General features: G+C 39.5%; 1 protein-coding gene across 1 annotated transcript in view; it reads right to left on the reverse strand.

Moving 5' to 3' along the window:
- cux2b (cut-like homeobox 2b) overlaps nt 1–12173 on the reverse strand; it is a 144977-nt gene extending 132804 nt beyond the window's left edge. Inside the window, exon 1 of the mRNA XM_053624880.1 lies at nt 12111–12173. Coding sequence (XP_053480855.1) covers nt 12111–12173 — 63 coding nt within the window. The remainder of the gene's footprint in view (nt 1–12110) is intronic.
- Between the last annotated feature and the right edge of the window lie 943 nt (nt 12174–13116).

A 13116-nucleotide genomic window follows, 5' to 3' on the forward strand; every position in this document is an offset into this window, starting at 1 on the left:
TTTGTGTACGCGTGTATGCACAGTGCCCTGGAATGGACTGGCATCCCATTTGGGGTGAATTCTGCTGCCTTGCGCTCAGTGTCACCAGGATAGTCTCCAGATCCACTGTGACCCTGACCAGGATAAAGCGGTTACTGAAGATGAATGAATGACTGGGAAAAAAAAGAATTAATTGCGCCTTTGCATTTCTGGCCATAACACATGATCTTGCTCTCATCTGACTACACAACACACAATTAAAATTGTAATTACAATGATGCCTGATGAAGTTCAGATGCTGTGAGATGCTCTCAGGAAGACATTTCATGCAATGCTTCCAAGCAGCTTGTTATGGTTGGTTTGCAAGAGGCTGACACAAGGACACATTGAACAGTGTCCCTAATATAAAGGAAATGAAGTTTTAAATAAAATGCTGCAGTAAGACCAGTAGATGCAAATGTATTTTATTATTAGAATACCATAATAAATCAATCAATACCATAATAAACTTTTGATCAGGAGGATCCTGAAGCCTATTCTAGGAACACTGGCCATGATTAGGAAATTATTGTGATACTATATTCACTGTCACTTGGCTAATTTAGAGGGACTTCATGACACCCATCAAGTCCCCCAAAACCACATAAGAAAGCCATTTCAAACAAAGATTCCTGCCATGGTTCAAATGTATTAACGCTTCTGCCCTTTTAAAATAGTGTGTGTCTTATGAGTCAGATGAAGAACACTGATTTTGGCCTCAGATAAATAGCACCCACGCACACTAACTCACAGCACCCACTCCCCTCCACTATGGCAAGTATCTATGTTCCAAGAGGAAATGCTTCATTTGCATGATGGCGGGTGCTATAGCAGTTAAGGTCAACACTCTTTGCTGCATCTGAGCCAAAACCAAGAGCACGTGGCCCAGTCCTGGAGAGGATATATACACCAAAATGTACCCCATTTGCACAATGTAATTTCATCACCTAATTCCACCAAGGTGACTGTGCATATATCTCAAACATCAGCATCTACCACAATCAAAATAGCTTTGTCGGTGACCAGGGGGGAACAAGAGATGAGATTCAAGCTTAAAAATTTAATTACATTCAAATGTATTTCAAATGTAGCAAATATATTGAAATAGTATCAAACATAATGGTTTAGGATTTCACTAAGCACTGGTTTGCATGTGTCCTTCAGAGTGAGGCAGCTGAGAAAGCACATTAATATGAGTACAAGTGTTGACATGAAAGAGCCAAGTGAATAGGAAACAAAATACACAACGTTTTATGAACACACGTCATTCACTAAATCTAGTACAATATCAGTATAGCAAATAATTTCCACCCACTTCCACAAGCAGAGGTTTAACCGGAGGAAAGACTTACAAAAAAAGATGAGACTTGTAGAAAGAGCAGACTTTCACTTCAACACTGGAAAACAGGATATGCTGATAGTATTTCAAAGAGACCTGGTCAGACTATTAACGATCCTAGAAATGGAACAGAGCTCCTCCGATGGCTGTTATGAAATGAATACATAGGTGATGAGTATAGGCTCAGATAAAGACTCCTCTTGTGGCACTTTGATCATTAATATGATAGAACTCAAGGGCAGTGAAGATAGCACTGTAGGAGATGCATGAACATGTAGTTTCATCAAAGCTCACAGACAACATGTACATATACACCAAAACATCTTATATACCAGACACAATGATAAGTTCAATCAATAACACAGTTTGTGTGGGACATCAAGTAACCTAGGAGGTTTCACACAAGTTTAGTGTCAGCAGACTAAACAACCAACATTCAAAACAAACTATAAAGATTTTGTAGGAAGTAGGTAATTGAGTTATAGGAAAAGGCAATAGGCAAAAACATTTGCCCACAGTCAGTCATGATTTAGAAGGCAAACAGCATTTTCATCAAGCTGAGTTTAACCATATTGATTTTACACAGCAGTTCATGTAGTACAGTTATCATCTATGCCAGCATTGGCCCTTTCTCTGCTACACTCAGCTAAGTATCACGAGTAAGTACAATACTAGGGCACAATGAGGAGTAGTGATTAAGGTTATGCACTAGTGACTGATATGTTTGATTTAAATTCTATGACTGAGAGAAAGCCTCTGCTGACCCTTTACAAAGGGTCATTTGTTTACAAGGGTCTTTTGTTGTACCACAAATCTGGGGGCCACTACACAAGCCAAGAGACTGGCCTTCTCCCATGAGGTATGTACATTTCTACAGAACAAATTTAGCATTTTTCTCACAAGTGCATATACAGTCATGTGAAAAAATAAGTACATCCCATGGAAATTGTTGTTGTTTTTTTTGTTTTTTTTTTTACATATTTGGACAAGCAAACATTTTAGCCTCTTTGAGTCTCTACATTTATCACACCTTCAAATCCATAAAATTAGAATCAGGTGTTCAAGATTGGGTGCCAGTGATTAGAAGCTGCTTAGGGAGTTCAGGTGGAACCAGTCTTATTTATACCCCTCTCATATCTAGTGTCTGGTGTTCCCTTTGCTATGGACGTGTGTGGTGTCATCATGCCAAGATCTAAAGAAATCTGTAGGGCCTTCAGAAAAAGGTTGTGGATGCCTAGGAGGGATTTAAAAAGATCTCCAAATTATTTGAAATACATCATTCCACTGTAAGGAAAATCATCTACAAATGGCACAGATTTCAAATGACTGCCAATTTGTCTAGGATTGGCCGTCCCAGCAAATTCAGCCAAAGAGCACACTGTCTGATGCAAATAAAAGTCTCCAAGAACACCAAAATTTCATCACAGGATCTGCTAGTTAGTTTTGCAACTGTTGGTGTCAAAGTGCATGCCTCTACAATCAGAAAGAGATTGCACAAATTTGACCTGCATGGGAGGCGTGCCAGGAAAAAGCCTTTGCAAGACTACAGTTTGCCAATGAGCATATAGGCAAAGACCAGGCCCTGTGGAATAAAGATAGAGTTGTTTTGCCACAGTAACAGCAGACATGTTTGGCGCAGCCCAAAAACAGCTTTTCCGGAGAAGCACCTCATACCAACTGTGAAGCACAGTGGTGGAAATGTTATGGTTTGGGGTTTCTTCGCTTCCTCAGGGACTGGACAGCTTGCATTCATTGATTCAACTATGAATTCTGCATCATATCAAAGAGTGCTTGAAGATAATGTGAGGCCATCTGTACAAAAATTGAAGTTGAACTGAAAGTGGACCTTTCAACAGAATAATGATCCTAAGCACACTAGCAAATCCATCAAGGAATGGCTCAAAAAGAAGAAATGGAGGTTTAGGGAATGGCCTAGTCAAAGCTGGATTTGAATCCCACTGAAATGTTGTGGGGGGGATCCGAAACGGTAGTACCTGTAGTACAACTTTATTAATAGGCACTGTTTCAAAGATGATCAAATGTCTGCTTGTCCAAATATGTCAAAAAAGCCAACAATTTCCCTGGGGTGTACATATTTTTTCACATGACTGTAGCTATTTAGTAAGTTGAAATGATGTATATTTTAATATATAGCAATTTTTATATTCTAAAAGTCAGCAAAGGCTGCTGAAGGAACCATGGCCCCGCTGCTCCACAGCCATGTAAAGTGTCAAAATATGGGTATGGTACAAGTAGCTGCTTATAAAAATTTCCTTAGATCAAGAAGATCCCACTCACATCATGCCGGCTGTAGTGGTGTCTCATACACCATTGTATGTAGTATGGCTACATGCTAGTTCCATTTTCCAGCAAATACTTTCAACAACAAAAAAAATTCACACAAGACTCACCGCTGATTTTACACTAAATCGTTTGAGTTTAAAGAAGTCTCATCCCATAGGTACTTGCTAGTCCCTACAGTGAAGCCATGGGTAACCTGAACGACAGTTTTGAATCTGCTTCAGCTCAAGAGGGAACGACAGAGGGAGTGAAGAGCAAGGCCCCCAAGTGAGATGCTGTGATGACACTCACTCTCATGTTTACACCCCACTGCTCGAGCCTCAGGGGAAAAGGGGGGGAAAAGTGCTTCCCATCTTCAGCAAGGCCTACCGCACTGTTTAGCTAAACCTGCTGCTCTCAGTGGCGTGCGTACAAAAGAGAGAGTGAGAGAGAGAAAGAGTGCAAGAGAGCAAAAGAGAGCAAGAGCGTAGAGAGAATGAGAGAGAAAGCACAGGGGTCCCCAGAGGGCTGAACAATCAGACAATTTCAAGATCACAAAGCATTAAACCAATCCCGGCAGGGTACACTAATTAAACAGCCGAGCCCGGTACCACCAACCAATCCCCACAGAGCAATTAAATCCATCCCCTCTAAAACACTAGAATTTGTCTTGGGAAAACTGCAAAAGGAGAGAGAGGGAGAAAGAGAGGAAGAAAAAAAACAAAAATGATCTGGAAAAAGAAAGATGTGGAATGCACTACACTACAAAAAGGTATTTGAATGGGAACATTTCAATTCAGTGTTTCAACCTGCTATAATTTAAGTCCAAAATGCCTGAACAATCCCCTTTTTTTGGTGGGGGGGTTGGATTGGTATAGGAGGATACAGACATCACATTGCAAAATGTATATTTATTTGATTATCTAAAAAGAAAACATTGTGTGATAAAAAAAAAAAATCCACGAGACATAGAATGAAACCAGTGCATTAGCCCCAAACTCTCTGCATGGAAAGCGATAATCTATTGTTCTTTTGTTTACTGGTTTATATCAGTTGGTAAGATAGTGGTTTTAATAATCCCATGTTTAGCTAACCACAGATCTCTGTTCATTAAGAACACAGTTTGATTCATATTCAACAGTGCAATTAGAGGGATTGTTTGATAAGAATATGATTGTTATTTGATGGCAATGCTTTTTGTACCCATACATTGCTGTTCCCAGATATACTTTATCATCTGGTATGAGTTCTCTCCTTTAAAAAGTTAAAATGTGGCCATGAAACATCAAGACATGGGAGAGCCTTAAGTGATCAAAAGGCTGCTTCCTTCAGTGGCCATAAGGCATCACAAGTCATAGTCTTTATGTTCTTTTCATCATATCTGATGCTAATTTAAGTTACTTAAAAACAAACCACTCTAAATTACTGTTAGACAGCAACTGAATAACTTACTCCACATCATTCGTACTTTATCACAAGTCTTTCACACTAACGTTAAAAATAATGTTATTTTTAAGATTTACAAAGTGTTTGTGCGTACATATTTCCATTAGGGAGGGGGAATACAGCAAAAAATTTTATGATTTTACAATACACAACAAGTACCACAATGTAAGGTTTGCTAAAAGATTGGCAGAAAAAAACAGCAGATTTATATTTTGCCTATAAAATATTTTAAAATTATTTAGCATGGGAAATGAAGGAAAGTGAAACATTTAGTTAAAAAAAAAAAAAAAAAGATATTTTAACACCCAGTCTGCTATTTGTGAGCAACAATGGACTCAGTGTTATGGAAATACTGAAGATACCTGTGATACACCTTTCTGAGACTATCGTGGTGTAATTTATCACGATATCGATGTTATACCATCATATCAACCAGTCCTAATAACCATTACAATTAATACAATAAAATAATGCCAAACCTCCATATAACTGCTGAAAAAAAAATAAATGTAAAAAAGTGAATAGGTAGGTGAACAAATCTCAAAAGGTCTGCTACATTTAAATTTCTTCACTATTAAACAATTAATAGTGCTTCTGGTAGTGCTGCTCACTTCTATCATATCCACTAATATTGGGAAACTGTAATGTTCTCATACTGCCTGTGTAATGGACCTATTCATGTGTTACAATGATAGTGAATGGAGGACAAATAAAGAAAAAAGCTAAGCTTATTATTAGTACCTCTAATACCTTAAATGCATAAAGAAAATGACCGTATAATAAAAATCTAGGTTGTGCTCAAATAAATGCTTCACTGATCTATTTTATGAGGGATACACATAAAATCGTGAATTTGCATACAAGTACTATCTTCACTGCATAGTAGCAGACAAAACACTATGTGTTGTGCGCACACACAATCAAGGGGTCTCCTTTTATTCCTGAAGGGCAGATTGGACAATAGGGAACTGAATTACGTCAACAGAAGCACTGCCTGATACGAGATGGGCAGACAGCAGAGCAGGAGAATGGGGGAAGACTGAGAAAGAAGGATGGACAGGTTCAATAAAGGCTCTCTACAAAGCACAAGAAAGACTGGTGTTCAAAATTTCTGCCATCAGACAGGCAAAATAAATAAAGAGGGCTGATGTACAGGTACACAGTTCAATATGGCCCACCGGGCCAAGCCCCGGCTGCGAACAGGGAAGAGGAGGCACGGATTTATGCTCATACAGATGAGCTATTAGTGCTCTCCCCTCTCCCTGTCTCTCTCCCTCTCTCTCCCCTTTTTGAAAGAAAGGTTAAAAGATACTACTGCTGGGTTAAGGAGAATGAGGAAAGCCAAGGCTCGTTCTCCTCTGAACTAATGCATCCCCAAAGTTTTGTTAAAGCCTCGTTATTTACTCCTGCACTGAGCCCATAGTCATCCACAGGAGCATCAGAGAACAAGGTATTAATATGAAAATGCTGAGAGTTATTGCCATGAAGGACTGTGGTGCTCCAGTGCAGATCAATAGTGAAAAATTGAGGATCTATCCATTTGGGACGTTGTTAGTGATTTTTCGAGTGGGGATCCAGCTTAAGCTGTAAGGCGCGCATCATGGTTATACATCATGTGTAGTGGTAAGCCAACACTATGGTGAAGTTCTCACACACACATGCATAGCAAAGGTCAGTTCTGAACCATGAAGGTCAACATAATTCTTCATCAGTTCAGACTTTCCTGACTGTGCTTCTTGTCTTGTCAGGAAGCCATGTTACTTCAGTAACACAGACAAACAGTCTGCTAATGCAGCTGCACATCACGTCAAACATATTAGAGAGTGGATTTCTTTGTGTGGTGCATAAAACCATCATTATAAAAAAAGAGCACAGGCGTATCAAAGCAGCAGTGTTTATCCTGGAACACTTGGTGCGAATGAAAGAAAATGACTCTGGACAGGTATGAAAAAAATCAATCCCCTGGAGGGTCACGGTGATTAAGCCGACGTTTTATGACAGACCTGTTCTCTCCTCTATGAATAGTTGCCCATCACAGCATTAAAAAATACAGTTTATCACTCCATACCTCATGCTGAATATCCATTTTGAAGTCTCAAAACCAAAATTTAGCAAGGAAGGTTAACCTGCTTAAAGCTTGAGTCAGTTTCACTTCTTCCCTAATGTTATCAGCAAAGCTGAAGAACGTGACTTCTGGACCTCACAACTCAATTTGCCACAATATCAAGGCTTTTTTTTTTATCTTTCTCTTCTTTGCATGAGATTTAGAGTGAGTGAGAGAGGTTGTAATCATGTACGCATGGTGGATAAGAAATTGTCCTACATCTCACACATCTGCTGATTAAAGCATCAACAGATAAAGATCTCTGACCTGCATTTTGACAAACAGCCATGCAAACATTCACTATACATTCACTATTACGTCATCATAATTAATAATATATGTGGATAATCTGTTATTGGTTGCAGGGCCTGACTTCTGTGTATTAGTGTATGAATTCTCTTAAGGTTTCCTTGGATGTTCCTTCCATCATTGTAAACCCTTCTTAAACTGCACAGCAGAATCTACCAAATCCATACAGAATGTCACATTTTAAGAACAACAACAATAAACACTGATCTACTATGCTATGAACGAGTGCAACTCTGAAATAAGTCGTCTTATCATTAATGGCACCATTTTTTGGTCCTGTTACTGCCTGCTAAGGACCGAGCCCTACACAGTACGGCAACTCTTGTGTCCCTGATCTCATTCACACCTGAAAGAAACTGAGCCTCTGTACACAAGCGACATTTTGCTGCCACACTATGGAAAATGTGTCAAATCTTTGGTTAACAGTCTTCACATGTTGTCTATGCTCTTTTCACCAATTAATAAAGCAGTGTGTATCACATAAATGAAACATAAAATGATGTTTGTGTGTTTATGCATCTGGCAACTAAAACATGAACGTACCGCTCTGCCTCTGTCAGTGTGAGGCAAGCACACACACACACACGCAGCCACACATGCAGAATTACAGTGCAATCACATTAATAAAATCCCATCATTAAGAAATGAATATTTATATGATCATTAAAAATCATGATTTTGTTAATTTTCTTATTTTTTATTTTTTTTTAATGACTGAATAATTAACCGTATTTGGTAAAACCAACACTTGGCATGTACCATCAAGTACAAAAGCTGAGACAGATCATTGCATATAGACTCATCCCTAACTTACACTGAAACAGGCTTTAATCAGTATCTGGAGGAGGCACCAAATATTAGCGTGAGGAAGGTTTGCATTACACATCCAAACTCAATTTAATGATGTGGATTTTATTGACTACTTTATCATATTGCACAAAGGACCGCATAAGACTGTTTCCTACTAGCCGGGACCTGAACCCTCCTGACTGGTTCTTTTAGACGGGTGCCCACGGAATTGCCATCTGGCTGGTGTGAATGATTACCAAGGCAACGGCCAAGTGACCTGAGACCAGCAGGAACCAAGGTCACAGAACCTGCATGCTCGCCATTCTGTGTCATCTTGTTTATGCCTAGGAGGACTACTCAGTGAGAATATGTTAAATAGTGAAAAGTTTTCTTCACTCTCAGTTTAGGAAATAAAACATGGCTAACCAGCAACAAGAACCAAGTTGTGTGATCATAGATGGAAGCCTAAATCATTAAGCCAAATATGTGACATCTAGTATAGTAAGTACTGGTGCTTTTGATCAAAAATCTCATAGAGCATGGTTGTATTTATAATATTCTTCAAGAAGAAGATCAACTCTTATAAAACAGGGGACATTATGGAAACACCCTTAAGGTATAATACCAAAATAGCAGTTGGCTTTTAAGTTATTATAATTTGAGGGGAAACTGTCCCGACACCCAGGACACACAGTTCCCAGGCACAAATATCATTTGACACAGCCATATGCAACGCTGCAGACCAACACAGACAAAAGAGGGTAATAAATCAACTGTCAGCCACAGATCCCCCACATATTCCCCCACTGGTCGATGCAAGTAGACTATTTCCACCCAAGGGGTCTAAGGTTAGAGCACAGCAACTGACAAGATAGACAATATAAGATTTTTGAGGAAGGTAGGACTGCAATATGAGCTTATCTACAGATTTTTGATGCAAACAAATCATCATTATGACTCACTTCTCTGGTTTCATAGTTCTCCAAGATAGGTTTGTTCTCGTCCATGTTTCAGTCTATATTTAAGGCGAACGTATAGATCTCTGAAGTTCAAGTTCATAGATAGGTGAGGGTACAAAGTAGACACTGTAGCCATGATACCCAACAAGAGAAATACTGGGAGAATAACACAGTCACGGGAACAGCCATGTCCACCCATAGTAAGTCTCGGTTTTGTTTCTTTGTTTTGTTGACATGTAAAATGCTTTGATTTGACTGCATGCACACACAAAAAAACAGAATATTTGACATGAATTCTATGGTGTTACCATGCAATGGTTTGCAATTGATCTAAAGTTGATCACACTTATTATCACATAATATATCTAATTTAACCAAGTTTACTGGCTTGTGCCTTATATTTCCTCATCATTCCTTCAGCACATCCACATTCAGTGGGCAATTTTGTGCTCGGATAACTCCGCAACTACAGCACACTGCGTTTTACATCGAACTGCAGTTTAACATCTACTATCCTTGCATGTGTACTTTTAAAGCGTATGCATCAAAGAGAATAAGAACCAATGAAAGATGAAAATTGAATATTCATAAACCTCTGTCAAGAAGTGTATTATAAGAGTTAAACATTACAATTGAAGAACGTGTTGTGCGGTAATCACTCATCTTGGAGGGAAGAGCAAATGTCTCATTGATATAAGAACAGCTATTTTAAATGTAAAAAAAAAAAAAAAAAAACACACAAGCTTGTTTAAAATAGTCATGTATTTTGTCGCACGTCAGTACCGGCTGGAGTTTTGTCTGCATGTATGTGTAAACCCAATCTAATGTGATACAAAGAAAAAACGAAGGATGCTGACAGTGCATTCAGTAACTGCATTCAGTTCGCCTTGAATTGTCATCGGGTGCAGGTGAACACATCAATAACCCAGACCAGGTGTGACCTAGACTAACTCACAGAACAAAGTAAAGCCTTAAGACTCACACGTGCAAAAGTGTGCATTCTTTTTTTTTTTTTTAATTGGGAAAAATAGGATCTGCAGACAATTGAGAAGCATGGCATTATGGGTTTAATAACACTGGTCAAACCCTGCAGCATGGCAAATTCAATAATATTGGCTACTACTGTTTACAGTTCCAACTGTTTGAATGCGTTCCATCTATAAAAAATTTAGGTTTGTCTTTGTGGGTAGGTGGGGGGGAAGGGGGGGTGTGAGGGGTTAGAGATGTCAAAACACTCATATTTAGCTTTTCAAATCAAACTCCTGGTTTCAAATGATGCCTTTCTGTTACCTAGAGTTTGGAATAACAGTGTGTCCTCAGTGTGTAGAGTCCCACCTCAAACACTTCATTCCCAGCTTACTACAGTAACACTGATCATCACACTGTTACAGGATCTCCGCGCAAAATACATCGGCTGTGCGCGCAAATCAATATCGGTGTCGATCGCGTCTACGGAGACGGAAACAACGTCGCAAGCAGCGACTACATGTTTGAAAAACTAAAACGCGAACGAACCGCTCCACTGCTCCCATCACACACATTTCAACCCATCAGTGTCGGCGAGCGGCTCTGAGCGCGCGCGCGCTCACACACACACAGGCGGCCACACACCGGCAAAACGCGATTCCTCTCCGGCTCGGCTTTTTTTTCTCCATGCTCCCGTCATTTCTCATGTTACAGGACATCAATCACGCGCCTCAGACGGTGCCCTTGCGCCGGCCCAGGCTGATTTACAAACATTAGCAAGGAATGCAATTACACAGTCCTTGGCCGTGCACGGCTCACAATGCGGGGAGAAAAGGCAGGCGGACACACAAAAACACGCTTTGCGTTGTGCAAGGTGCCACACAGCGATATAAAAAACAGCAGTTTGCTCCGCGTGATTGCATTGCAACGCAACGGCGGTGCTCGTGACGAAACCTTTTGTCTCTGGTCGAGCGGTGACCGCATTATTTACGCAGAAAAAGATTTTTTTTTTTAAATCCTAAAGTGACTGCGTGGAAGCTGTAGGCTACCCCTATGTTAAAGAAAATACTCGTAAAATCCGTTTCGTCATTTAAAACAACGGGGATTTGCGTCCTGTAAAATAAACTGTATATATATTTTTCTCTTATTACGCAAAACAAGGCTGTAGCTTGAGAACCATTAATATATTGAAAAGTTCCCCTATTTGCAAACATAACTTCCGCACAAGTAGCTACACTTTCCGCTATCATTATACGTGACCAGATATAAATAAAGATAAATAAATAAACAAAGCTGAACGTTAAGAACTTTTCCCTAACAAACCCATTCATTCTGTGGACGTGGTGAAGCTGCGCATCACACGCGCGTGCTCAAATTAATACAAACATACAGCACCGAGGCACGAGCGTCGCCTTACCATACAATAACAAACATCTCCTGCATGATATAAACGTCCATGAAACAAGAAACAGTTCCTGCCAGCATGCCTTATCACCACCCGCACTCGGATTAGTCACGCACCGCCTCACAAACTGATCAGAATAAACACCGTTAAAAAAAAAAAGTTAAGTGCACACAGTAAGACTCGCGAGAGCATTAAAAGTTTCCATGCCGAAGCACGACAGATGGTAAGTGGAGGAAATGGTCAGGAAAGACGCGAGATAGGCTCGGGGAAAGCAGTGCATGCAGAGAGGGACCGCGCTGCTCTCCGCTCCGCTCCGCCACTGATCAATGATTGAACCGAACAAAGGCAGAACAGGATCAATTTCTAATAACTATCAATGCAACGGCTTTTGTTTCGGCCCAAAAAAGTCGCCACGAAACAAAACGTTCCTTCTTTGCATCGTGTAATACCTCGTAAACGACTATTTACTGCAGAGAGGTGAGAGAGATGACCTACCTGCAGCCGCCGTAGATCAAATTTCTTCCAATATTGAAACATCGATCCCACATCGGCGGCCATCTTGGGGTATATTGAGGAGATTTTTTTTTGCACCGGCTACAATAAATATATGGGCTGGATTCCCCTCGTTAAGCAACGTTGACGCTCCTCCGCGTGAAAAAAAAATGTTATGAAAATAGCAGCCCCCCTAAAAACTTAACGCTGCTGAGTGAGGAAGCAGAGCGACAGGACGCGAGATCATGTGTATTTAGAAAAGTAAAAGAAACGCACTCGGGTGGTTCGGTCCAGGGATTAACTGGCCAAGTGCACTTGATTCTGGTTCGGAAAAGTTATCGATACTGACGTAACGCGCTGATCGATATTGTCTGGTATCGGAAAGCAGGACAACGGAATAATGAACTAATATGTTTTAAAGGACAGTGTTTGAATGATGGCCTATAAACATTTCGGCTTTGATCTCAACATATAGTTCATCTGAAATATGAACAAATACAAACTACAGATACAAAGTCTTTCCGCTTTTGTAAGTGTTGAATGGGGTTATCATAGCCTACCTGAAAAGGCGACCAGGTGAAATGGCGTCTTTATTGCTATGTTTTTGCTCTTTTTGTTTGTTTATTTAAATACAACAAACAAATAAACTACTTTTGCAAATCTGACACATGGTAATTTATACGTTGAATGTGTACAGTAAAACAAAGTTTTAATCTGCTATTTATGCTAGAGAATAATAATAATAATAATAATAATAATAATAATAATAATAAGCAGGAAAGAATAAACAACATATTTAATCCAAAATTACATATGCACACATGCATATGAAGACAAAAACAGAATTAATTTCAAATTATTTGAAAGAAAAGTTACTTTGTTGTTATGCTTCTGTAAAAGATTGGGTACTGTTGTGGAATATCAAGCAATGTTTTTTTTTATCTATCACTTTTATTCATATGTAGCCTATAGCTATTTCACTATCATATTTTTAATTTATTAGCCTACT

The sequence above is a fragment of the Ictalurus furcatus genome, chromosome 5, assembly GCF_023375685.1.
Source record: "Ictalurus furcatus strain D&B chromosome 5, Billie_1.0, whole genome shotgun sequence".
Classification (NCBI taxonomy): domain Eukaryota; kingdom Metazoa; phylum Chordata; class Actinopteri; order Siluriformes; family Ictaluridae; genus Ictalurus; species Ictalurus furcatus.